This window comes from Protobothrops mucrosquamatus, unplaced genomic scaffold, assembly GCF_001527695.2.
Source record: "Protobothrops mucrosquamatus isolate PMUCROS unplaced genomic scaffold, P.Mucros_1.0 scaffold4602, whole genome shotgun sequence".
Lineage (NCBI taxonomy): Eukaryota > Metazoa > Chordata > Lepidosauria > Squamata > Viperidae > Protobothrops > Protobothrops mucrosquamatus.
In genome coordinates this window covers 16208-29090 of record NW_015390505.1, presented here as the reverse complement: position 1 = coordinate 29090, position 12883 = coordinate 16208, and the positions used below count along the sequence as shown (strand labels likewise).

Below are 12883 nucleotides of genomic sequence, written 5' to 3'. Positions count from 1 at the left end.
GCACATTCCTCCCCCCAGCATCATCTAACTCAGTGTTTCTCAACCTTGACCATTTTAAGGCATGTGGACTTCAACTCCCAGAATTCCACAGCCAGCAATGCTGGCTGTGGGATTCTGGGAATTGAAGTCCACATGCCTTAAAATGGTCAAGGTTGAGAAACACTGATAACTCTAACTCTAAGAGTAAACATAAGAAGAAAATGGTTGCATCTCCATCTGTTGTCAAAGCAAAAACATCCGGTGTTAGCAGCGTTGACGCTTTTATAAAGTAGGCTTTTAACCTTTGTTTTAAATGCTGGTTTTAAATATTTTTTTAAATACTTCCGGTTCTAATTCTTCTTCTTTAATGTGAACCACTGAGAGACCTTGGTAATCTGTGGTATGAATAAATACCACAGAAGACAGGCTTAGTATGAATAAACACTCCAGAAGACAGGCTTAGGATACAGGAGGATCTGGACAGACTTGAACACTGGGCGCTATCTGACAAAATGAAATTCAATGGTGAAAAAAGTAAGGTTCTACACTAGACAAGAAAAACCAAATGCACAGGTATAGTATAGGGGGTACCTTGCTCAATAGTAGTAATTGTGAGAGGGACCTTGGAGTCCTAGTGGACAATCACTTAAATATGAGCCAGCAGTGTGCTGCAGCTGCCAAAAAAGCCAACACAGTGCTGGGCTGCATTAACAGAGGGATAGAATCAAGATCATGTGAAGTGTTAATACCACTTTATAATGCCTTGGTAAGGCCACACTTGGAATACTGCATCCAGTTTTGGTCACCACGATGTAAAAAAGATGTTGAGACTCTAGAAAGAGTACAGAGAAGAGCAACAAAGTTGATCAGGGGACTGGAGGCTAAAACATATAAAGAATGGTTGCTGGAATTGGGTATGTCTATTTTAATGAAGAGAAGGACGAGGGGGGACATGATAGCAGTGTTCCAATATCTCAGGGGCTGCCACAAAGAAGAGGGAGTCAAGCTATTTTCCAAGGCGCCTGAAGGCAGGACAAGAAGCAACGGATGGAAACTAATCAAGGGGAGAACTAAGGAGAAACTTCCTGATAGTTAGAACAATTAACCAGTGGAACAACCTGCCTCCAGAAGTGGTGAATGCTCCAACACTGGAAGTTTTTAAGAAGAGATTGGACAGCCATTTGTCCGAAATGGTATAGGGTTTCCTGCCTGAGCAGGGGGTTGGACTAGATGACTTCCAAGGTCCCTTCCAACTTTATTATTATTATTATTATTATTATTATTATTATTATTATTATTATTATTATTATTATTATTATTATTATATAAGCAAACAAATAAATAATACTCTGGTTAAGCCGCTGGCCACGCCAGAGATAGGATGGATTTTTTTCCCCATATATCATTATAAACAAAGCCTTGTTGGTCCACTTTGAACCTATTTCTTTCTCTCTCTCTTTCAGGTGACAAATTTTCACTACACCCGCAAGGATGGGAGGGAGTGAAACTCAACACTCAGACACAGATCCTAATAATTTAGCCAGCCATGGTAAAAAGGAAAGTATCGAAAATGTGGAGGATGGGGAAAGCAAGCAAGATGCGTAAGTGCATGAATTTTGATTTTTTTTTTTTGCTGAGGATCTAAACTTATTTATTAAATTTAAATGCCATCCATACATTTGGAAGCCGTTCAAGGCAACTGTGAGCGGCTTCCAAATGTAACATGTATATTGTAATGCAATGTAATCCGTAAACCTGGGTTAATGTCACAGTTCCTAGGGCAGGGGTAGGCAACCTTGGCTCTTTTATGACTTGTGGACTTCAACTCCCAGAATTCCTGAGCCAGCCATGCTGAGGGGAAAGGGAGAGGTTTCCAAGCTGAGCAACGCTGGCTCAGGAATTCTGGGAGTTGAAGTCCACGAGTCATAAAAGAGCCAAGGTTGCCTACCTGTGTCCTAGGGCTTTGACTGGGTGGTTTTAGGCCATAAAGACATTGGCGACTCTTAGTGACCACATAGATAGCAATAGCACTTAGACTTTATATACCGCTTTGCAGTGCCCTTTATAAGCAGTTTACAGAGTCGGCATCTTGCCCCCAACAATCTGGGTTCTCATTTTACTGACCTCGGAAGGATGAAAGGCTGAGTCAACCTTGAGCCAGTGAGGATCGAACTGTTGGCAGTTGGCAGAATTAGCCTGCAGTGCTGCATTCTAACCACTGCACCACGAGGGCTCTTAGATACATTCAAAATTAAAACATAACTTTCCCAATAGTGAGTAGTGAGCATATACCATAATATATGCAAGAACTGTGGAACATTTTTTTTTATAATAATTTTTATTATCATTTTCCTTTATACTGCTCTAGTACATATTCAGCAGGCTGTGTCATTTTTATATACTTCGGATCAACATTCTATACAATATATACACTATATACATTCAATATCTAACCCACAATAGCCTTATGTATATTTCCAATGTTTGTTTCTATTGTCTATCCAAGTATACCATTTTTCCCAAGCCGTGTAAAATTCCGAATCATCTTTTTCTTTTAATTCTAGAGTGAGTTTGTCCATTTCGGCACATTCATATATCTTCTGAATGATCAATCCCTCTGGTGGTATATTGCGTTCCTTCCAGTATTGCGCGAACGCAATTCTTGCCGCAGTTAATTATATGTAGAATGAGATTATCTTATTTTCCTATCAAATTTCTTTTTAAGTATTCCCAGGAGAAATGTTTTGTGGAACATTTTTATGGCAAATTAACTAAGTGAATTAAAAATAAGACAGAATAAAAATAATTTACTCTTTTTAACAGTTATTTTTTTTTTCTTTCAGTAAAACTGGTGATACAAAGAAAAATAACACAGTGGACAAGGAAGATAAGGATGAGAAGAAAAATAAAAGTAAACCCAAGGAGAAAAATAATAAAGAGGAGTAAGTGGTTTTAAATTTCTGCACAGAACGATCTCCTGTTCAAATGCATTACTGCCCAAGTCAGTTTATAGACAAGATCATTTTGTTCTGATGTTAGTCAGTGGAGGTAGTTCAGAAAAGAAGCACACTAATAAACACTAGCTCTAGCTTTATTGTTAAGATTACCTTAATAGAATCCTGCAAGTCCCAAAGTCCACTTCTTTAATTCCCCAGAAATTTCTTCTGATATGTTTCCCATGCCCCCCACTCCTATGAGCCGAGGTGTCTTTTAAATGCTGATTCTCCAGTCTGCGGCTCTTTTTCCAGTCTCCCTAGATTGGGAGTCTTCAAACTTGGGCAACCATTTTGTGTGAATGGTTAATGTAGGAATGGATAATTTTTTTTCTTTTGCTTACTCCTCAGGGGGAAGAAAGAAATATTTGTCATTGATCCCTCTGGAAACCTTTATTACAACTGGCTGTTCTGTATCACCTTGCCTGTCATGTACAATTGGACAGTGATCATTGCTAGGTATTGTAGTATTATAGAAAATAATGACCACATTAGAAATATTCCTGTAGCCTTAAGCCCAGTTTCCCAACTTGGCGTCATCCAACTGTGTTGAACTTCAACTCCCGTAATTGCTATCCAGAGAAACAGAAAGAAAGAACTTCTTCTTTAATCTTTATTTTTAACTAGCTGCACCCAGCCACGCGTTGCTGTGGCTCAGTCTGGTAAAAGCGTGTGTTGCTTTTACGTCCAACAGATGGCGCTGTTTTTCAAAAAAAGCATGTTTTACCTGTCACAGGTGTGACATCTATATAATATAGGTATATAAAAACACACGCGTATTCGAATGCAACGTTGTGTCAAAATTTCAAAGCAATCGGTGAAGAACTTTCGGAGATTTAAGATTTTGAACACTCGAACATTTACATTTTTATTTATATAGATTCTTGTTGCATTCTTCGAAACCGTTTCACCTGCAAGCGATCCAGTTATTGGGAAGCGTGTGGCATGCTCATTTAATAAATAAATAAATAAATAAATAAATAAATAAATAAATAAGCAGAAAATATGATCCAGTCCAGTTAAGTTCATTGAAAAAATTCTAAGGTTGTGAGTTAAGAAACATCTGTGGATAATGGAGGTCTTGGCAAAAATAACAACGTAACAGAGTGTAAAATGTATACCATACTCCAGTCTGCAATACGGGAGTAAGGATATTCACATACGAATACTCTGCAGCCATTTTGATGGCTGGTGACAAAATGTACATAAACTGTTCAGAGATTCCAAAAATGTTCTCTACACTGTCATTTGCTGAACATTCAAACTCTTAAATTAGAAACCGAATATTTGAATATATTTGAATGTGCGGTTGATTTAACCTTAGGAGACAGCTAATCTCCATAATGATGTAACAGTTTCAAGGAAGGTTAATTTAAAAAGGACTAGCACCTTCATCCCCGACTTAGAGATTTATATTTAAGGTTTGTGTTTACCATCTGAAGCTATGTGAGCTTGTGAATATAGTAACTGAAATATATAAGCCCCAATATCAAGTACTGATTTTTATAAATCTTAGTGCCCGCTAAGCCTTTTGCAGTATGTGAATTCAATAATTTGTCACTTGATGGCTCTGTTTGCATCCTGCTTATCCAAAGCAACTCAAGTACATCAAAAGGTTTCAAACAATCTTGGATGGTCTCATTAAACACAATATCTTTTTTGCTCATTACAGCCCTTAATACAGGGGGTCTTCAAACTTGGCCCTTTTATGACTTGTGGACTCCAACTCCCAGAATTCCTCAGCCAGGCATGCGTGCCTGGCTGAGGAATTCTGCGAGTTGAAGTCCACAAGTCATAAAAGGGCCAAGTTTGAAGACCCCTGCCTTAATAGGTAAGATACTTTTAAGTTTTCTCACACGCTACCCGTGTTTGCATCATCTACCTAATCTCCACTTCCTTACATACACACACACCTCATCCCAATTTAAACCCTACATCGGCTAGCCATTCTACCCATCTGATGAAGTGAACTGCAGCTGATGAAAGCTTTTACTAAAATTGGTTAATTGGAAAAGGTGCCAATCTAGACCAGGGATAGACAACCTTGTTTTGTTTTTTTTAATGACCCGTGGACTTCAACTCCCAGAATTCCTGAGCCAGCATAGCTCAGCTTGGAAACCTCTCCCTTTCCCCTCAGCATGGCTGGCTCAGGAATTCTGGGAGTTGAAGTCCACGAGTCATAAAAGAGCCAAGGTTGCCTACCCCTGCCCTAGACTAACACTGTTCTTCCTATTCTGCATCAACAGATCTGAGCTTTATCCATGCCATGCTATTCGTTTTTTCTGCAAAACAGGAGAAATTGGCAGGGGTACCAAAAAAATGTTCATTTTCTTTAACAGACAAAGCAAAACAGCTACTTTACACAAATCGAATTTTGTGGGTCTGTTAAATTTGTAGCTGCGATTCATGTCCAAAATGAGACTCATCTTCCTAAAGTGCCACGCGGTCCCTCCACTGAAATGAATAGCTGCTGTTGTTGTTGTTGATGATGATATTTGATGCTTAATTTTAAATTGCTGGTGTCATTTGTTCTTACTCAGGGCCTGTTTTGATGACCTTAATCATAACAATTTAGAAATGTGGTGCATTTTGGACTATTCTTCAGATTTTATTTATATTGCTGACATGTTTGTGCGGACAAGGACAGGTAAGGCTGCATTCTATTGTCCACAACTGAGCCCACCATTTCTGTTGCTAAGTGAGGAAGTTGTTAAATGAGTTTAACAACTCACTTTAGGACCTTTTTTTGTCACAGTTAAGCAAATCACGGCAGTTGTTAAGTGAACCATGCCGTCATTAAGCAAATCTAGCTTTTCTCATTGACTTTGCTTGTCAAAAGCCTGCTAGGAAAAATAACAAATGGTGATCACATGTTGCTGCTGCTGCTGCTGCTGCTACTAATACTACTACTACTACTACTACTACTACTACTACTACAAATAATAATAATAATAATAATAATAATAATAATAATAATAATAATAATAAAGTTGGAAGGGACCTTGGAGGTCATCTAGTCCAACCTCCTGTTCAGGCAGGAAACCCTATACCACTTCAGACAAATGGCTGTCCAGCCTCTTCTTAAAAACTTCCAGTGTTGGAGCATTCACTGCTTCTGGAGGCAGGTTGTTCCACTGGTTAATTGTTCTAACTGTCATGAAATTTCTCCTTAATTCTAGGTTGCTTCTCTCCTGGGTTAGTTTCCATCTGTTGCTTCTTGTCCTGCCTTCAGGTGCTTTGGAGAATAACTTGACTCCCTCTTCTTTGGGGCAGCCCCTGAGATATCGGAACACTGCAATCATGTCACCCCCTCGCCCTTCTCTTCATTAGACTAGACCAGGGGTAGGCAACCTTGGCTCTTTTATGACTCGTGGACTTCAACTCCCAGAATTCCTGAGCCAGCATGGCTAAGCATGGAAACCTCTCCCTTTCTCCTCAGCATGGCTGGCTCAGGAATTCTGGGAGTTGAAGTCCCTGAGTCATAAAAGAGCCAAGGTTGCCTACCCCTGGACTAGACATAACCAATTCCAGCAACCGTTCCTTATATATATAGCTGTTGTTTGCATATTTAACTGGCTAAACAGCACCTCCATGATATAGAAATGGAAACAGAGGATCCATAGGTGGTTCAAAAAGTCAAGCTGGAGATCACAATTGTGCAAACAAAGCCGTGCCCTTCTTTTCCAGATACAGTTGCCTCTTTGTGGCTGCCATCTTGAGTTTTTTGTCCTCTTCCCTGCAGGCATCTCTGAATGGACCCATGCAACGCATCGGCTTTCAGTAGCACTTAGGCCTAGATATTTTATACATACACATTCCATATACCTTATGCATTTTTGTGACTTCTTTTTGAAGGCATTTATTTTTTTTAACATGGAACAGCTTGAGATGTATTTTATGAGGGGATTTTTAAATTTTTAAAGGGAGCTAGGTCCAGAATTCCCTTCCCCGGCAAAACAAAGATCACCCAATTTCATCCAGTGGTTAAGGCACCAACCAGGCTGGAAACCAGGAGACTGTGAGTTCTAGCATGAAAGCCAACTGGATGACTTTGGGTCAGTCACTCTCTATCTCTGCCCAATCCACCTCACACAGTTACCGCTGTGGGGGAAATAGGAGGAGGGGGTATTAGATATGTCACCATCTTGAATATTAAAAAAATATTAAGGTAGGATATAAATAAATATAATAAATTTCAGATCCCCATTTCTGGGCATGATTATCATAACTATTCATAATGCTGGAGAGTTAAATTCAGAAATAGGCGGTCTTCAAAATTCCCTCACACATAGCACTTTAAGCAGGGGTCCTCAACCTTGGCAACTTTGTGGAATTCTGGGAATTTGAAATCCACAAGTCTTAAAATTGCCAAGGTTGAGGACCCCTGATTATCACAAACCAAGGCCAAATCCTACCGGTAGTTTGAAAGAGGTGTTTCAGTTTCTTGGTTTTGAAATGATGGGAGAAACTGTAAGCCCTGCGTAAAAATATAAAAGCCCTTAGCAGCGTTTCTGCATGCTTTTTATATAATGAACAATCCCGTTGAGAAGTTAATTCAGAATTTTAAGTGGGATAAAAGTTTCGTGGAAGTTCACTGTACTAATGAAGCGGAGAAAAAAGAGGATCAGTTTCTAAATGTTAGTTTGGTTCTTCATATTTTAGTTTTAAATGTGAACTGGGAAGGTTCAAAATTCTGACGACTTGCAAAGATGATAGAGAAACCTCTAGGTTTAGATAAAAGTTTAGTAATCGTTTCTGTTTACCTTTTGTCACCGTTTAAAAACAGATTTGTACCGTAAAGAATTGTTTACGTTTTGCTTCAGGTTACTTGGAGCAAGGCTTGTTGGTGAGAGAAAAATCTAAACTCAAGCAACGATACAAGGAAACATCACAGTTCAAATTGGATCTACTGTCCATCATGCCAACAGATCTACTTTACTTCAAATTGGGACTGAATTATCCAGAAATAAGAATAAACAGATTACTCAGAATATCGCGTATGTTTGAATTCTTCCAGCAAACAGAAACGAGAACAAGCTATCCAAATATCTTCAGGATCTCTAATCTCGTCATGTACATTATAATTATTATCCACTGGAACGCTTGTATGTATTTCTCCCTCTCAAAAGCGATTGGCTTTGGAACAGATACGTGGGTCTACCCCAATATTTCTCACCCTGAATTTGGCAGGCTTGCTAGAAAATATGTGTATAGCCTTTACTGGTCGACACTGACTTTGACAACCATTGGTGAAACACCCCCTCCTGTGGAAGATATAGAGTATTGGTTTGTTGTTGTTGATTTCTTGGTCGGTGTATTAATCTTTGCTACTATCGTTGGCAATATCGGTTCTATGATCTCTAATATGAATGCTGCCCGAGAGGAATTTCAAGCAAGGATTGACGCTATCAAGCAGTATATGCAGTTTCGTGATGTAAGCAAAGATTTAGAAAAACGGGTGATCAAGTGGTTTGATTATTTGTGGACGAATAAAAAGGCCGTAGACGAAAGAGAAGTCTTGAAATTTCTTCCAGATAAATTACGAGCAGAAATTGCTATTAATGTTCATTTGGAGACGTTGAAAAAAGTCCAGATTTTTTCAGACTGTGAAGCTGGTCTGTTAGTTGAGCTGGTCTTGAAACTACAACCGCAGGTATTTAGTCCTGGAGATTATATCTGCCGGAAGGGTGATATTGGGCGAGAAATGTACATTATCAAAGAAGGAAAACTTGCAGTAGTAGCTGATGATGGAATAACTCAGTTTGTCGTTCTTAGTGATGGCAGTTATTTTGGAGAAATTAGCATCCTTAACATTAAAGGTAGCAAAGCTGGAAATAGAAGAACAGCTAATATTAGAAGTCTTGGCTACTCAGATTTGTTTTGTCTGCATAAAGATGATCTGATGGAAGCTTTAACAGAATATCCAGATGCAAAGACTTTGTTGGAAGAGAAGGGAAAGCAAATCCTTATGAAAGATGGGCTACTGGATTTAGAGCAAGCACACATGAAGAGAGACACTGAAAACCTTGAGCAAAAAGTTAGCCAAATAGAAGGAATGCTGGATAATTTACAAACAAGGTTTGCTAAACTTTTAGCTGAATATAGTGCTGCACAGCAGAAATTGAAGATGAGGTTAAGACAAGTCGAAACCATTGTGAAACCATCTCTAGAGTATGATTTGTCAGACTTAGAAGAATTGCAAAGAACTACTGGTCATTAAGGGTTAAAAAAACATTTCAGATATTCATACCTGAGGATAAATTAATCAATGATGGGCAGAATTATGTTAGATATTCCATTAGATATGGGAAACTATTCATAACAACCAGTTTTTTTCTGGGCAGTATGACACATATGACACAACGCCATCATGTACTGTGGTTCTACAAATCATAATCTCATGGAGCAACTTGGAAACTGGGAATCTCATGGAATTAATGAAGGATTAGTAGGCTACATTCTAAATTCTGTCTCTGTAACCCATCTAGAAAGAAACATTTTTTTCCAGCTACTCAGAAGCTACTGTGAGTTTACAATTGATGGACATTATTAAACTATCTGATCATATTAGATTCATGAGTCAGAGAACACCTTTGTTATCATAACTATCCAGAAAACTCAAAAAAGTTCGTATAACGTGGAAATATTTCTACAAGAAAATTCTGCACTGCTAGTAATATTGACGCAGAATTGTGCTACTTGTACCGACTGTAAGCAATTCATCATAAGTTAAAGTTATCTGTTGGATAAACAGACAGACTTTTTACTATGAGAGTTATTCTTTTGATTATCATTGTTTTAAGCAATGTACAATTTCTGCAGCAACTGGTGGATACAAATGAAATAAATCTAGCCATTAACATCTTAGGTTAATCCAAATATTCAATAACTCAAGAAGAAAAAACAGAGTCAACTACAAATTATAGTGTAATGATTATAGCAGTCAAATTACAAGACTCAAGTATATGGAGAAGATACCTAATTGAGGAATCCAGAATGAAGATGTCAGCTGTCGTACAGGCATGTAATCTTTCATGAAGATTCCCTGGAAAGGATGCAAGGCAGAGCTCTGCACAGCTTGGAATTGTTAAAAAAAAAAGAAGAAGCTTTGATAGCTATCAAAAAATAACCCACACTAACCAAGTGTTCCATTGCGAAATAGCAACCAAACTTCTTACAAGTGGAACGTTATTCAGATGGGAAATGCACTGCAGCAATCCAGAACACCAGAAAAGAAAAACAACTAGAGAACCTCCAACACATTGGACACTCGTGCAACTTTATCAAAAGTGCCTGACCACTCGACACCCTACAGCACAGCCAACATAAGCTATGAAAAGGATAACACTACCACACAAGGAAAACATCTCAGAAACAGCCAAGAGACTATTATAACCACATGGCTGTAATGAATATCCATAGAACACAAACCGATTAAAACCCTCCCAAAACATCTTGGGTTAATCAAAATATTCAATAACTCAAGAAGAAGAAACAGAGTCAACTACAAACGATAGTGTAATGATTATGGCAGTCATTATGTAGGATAGACAAGCAGAAGCCCAGCACAACGTATCCATGAGCACCAACTAACAGTAAGAAGACTCAATGAAAACTCTTTTAATCTCACAATTTATGGGTAGACACAAATAGCTTCAACTGGGAAACCGAATGTATCTAAACTAAGCCAATTCCTGGAAGCTTGGCATTGAGACAAACCATCCACCAATAGACACATGAAGAAGAGACAATTAAAAAATTAAGGAGGAATAAAAAAAAAACAGAATGCAATCAAAACCCAGATAAGCATGAATTAACACCAGAAAAAAGAGCAGAAAACAGTATGCTCATGGGCAGGGTAAGCTACTATATAAAAACGGAGCAAATCCCATATTCACTTGCACTGATGGATTTACCTAGTCATTTTTGCCATCATTTTTCATAATTCTCTTCTATTGGAATTGGGTAATTGGTCTGGTCTGATCTGATCTAGAACTAGCTGCAAAAAGTCACAACCCAATTTTTTTGCACTCAGTGAGTGACAGGCATAAAGAGGCAACACAGGACATACCCATATCACCCTCTGGATGGAAGGAATTTTATGGTTAACAGTTTATGGACTCAAATGAGAAAGGAAAGGAGGGATTTTATAATTAGCTTATAATTGATTATTTCGCCCTGTTGGCCTGTTCAGATGGTGAAATTTAATATAGCCCTGGGAGAAGGACTTTTTTTTTCTGCCAGAATTGTACAAAAGCCATGTTGAATGGTGGGTCTCACTCTTGGGAAGTTTACTCATACATATAAGCATTACCTGTTGTATTCCAGTAAGTAAGAAACTTTCAGTCACAATGCTTTTTTATTTGCAAAGAAGTGGACAGTCCTTCAATTTATAGACTAACAAGCCTCAATTGTGTTATGGAAAAAAATGGTATGCTAGATTAAGGATTGGGTAGTAGCAAAGCCTTAGTTCCCGAAGAGCAGTCAGGCTTTAGAACGAATAGTTCTACCATTAATAATGGTTTTACTTTATGTTATTTTATTAGCAAATATGCAATAAAAGTAGCCAATTCTTCACAACTCTTAGATTCTGTAACAGAATCAGCCTTGTAAATTTGCAGGATTCTTGTTGTTTGCCATGTATATGTATACATTCGAACTAGACTGTGATGATTCTCTGTGTCATATATGTGCGTATATGCATAATGGTACCGTATCTTTTGAGCTGAATGCAATGAAAGTTCATTTTAATGTATGTGGATTACATTTAAAGTGACAATAAAGTTTTTAATTCTACTCTACTCCTATTCTATCCTATCCTATTTTTTCCTTTCCTTTCCTTTCCTTTCCTTTCCTTTCCTTTCCTTTCCTTTCCTTTCCTTTCCTTTCCTATTCTATTCTATTCTATTCTATTCTATTCTATTCTATTCTATTCTATTCTATTCCTATTCTATTCTATTCCTATTCCTATTCCGTTCTATTCTATTCTATTCTATTCCTATTCTACTCTATTCTACTCTACTCTATTGGTTGATTCAATTAACAGATATTCTTTGCAGGTAATGTGGCTTTGGATATGGAGACCAGACTTCGTTATTTCAGCAAGTCTTTATATAGAAAATCTGGTGGGAATGGTCCTTTCAGTCAATTAGCACTTTAATAGGGTTAGGCAGAGATGTATTTTGGCTCCTATCCTGCTTAACTTGTACATGAATGATATCCCAAGATGTCCCCAGACAACTGATAACAATAGCACTTAGACTTATATACTGCCCCATAGTGCTTTATAGCATTTTCTGGGTGGTTTACAATGTCAGCATATTGCCCCCAACCAGCTGGGTCCTCATTTTACTGACCACAGAAGGATGGAAGGCTGAGTCAACCCTGAGCCAGTCAGGATCGAACTACTAGCAGTTGGCAGAATTAGCCTGCAATACTGCATTCTAACCACTGCACCACCAGGGCTCTTTGTATAAATGAATGAATGCCCAGAATCAGACATAAATGTATAAACATCTTACTTTGGGCTAATGACATGGTTTTGTTATCTCACTCCCAATTGGAGTAAGAAGATTGCTGTATCAATTTAATTCTTATTGTGAACTTAGCTACCTGGACCTTAATAAGATACAGGTAGTCCTTGACTTACAACAGTTCATTTAGTGACCATTCAAAGTTACAACAGCACTGAAAAAAGTGACTTGTTTTTCACGCTTACAACCTTTGCAGCATCCCCATGATCATGTGATCAAAACTGCCTGAAGAATGCTAATCTGCACCTGAAAGACATGGGTCACCTTGCTCAGGACAACAAGATTGACCTTCTGGACAGAGAGGTCTGAACGACGAGTCAAAGACTTCTACTCCTCTCCTTTCCTCTCCCTTCTACTTTTTCTTCTCTCCTCTCCTCT

General features: G+C 38.2%; 1 protein-coding gene across 2 annotated transcripts; it reads left to right on the top strand.

Moving 5' to 3' along the window:
- The first annotated feature begins 1470 nt into the window (after positions 1-1470).
- On the top strand, positions 1471-9192 carry CNGA1 (cyclic nucleotide gated channel alpha 1). Of its 2 annotated transcripts, XM_015828517.1 has the most exons (5): positions 1471-1571; positions 2823-2921; positions 3324-3431; positions 5513-5619; positions 7796-9192. In XM_015828517.1, exons 1-5 carry the CDS (start codon positions 1471-1473, stop codon positions 9190-9192), a joined length of 1812 nt encoding a protein of 603 aa, XP_015684003.1. The 2 variants fall into 2 exon arrangements, with proteins under 2 accessions (XP_015684003.1, XP_029142526.1); XM_029286693.1 differs by lacking the exon at positions 2823-2921.
- Positions 9193-12883: the final 3691 nt, after the last annotated feature.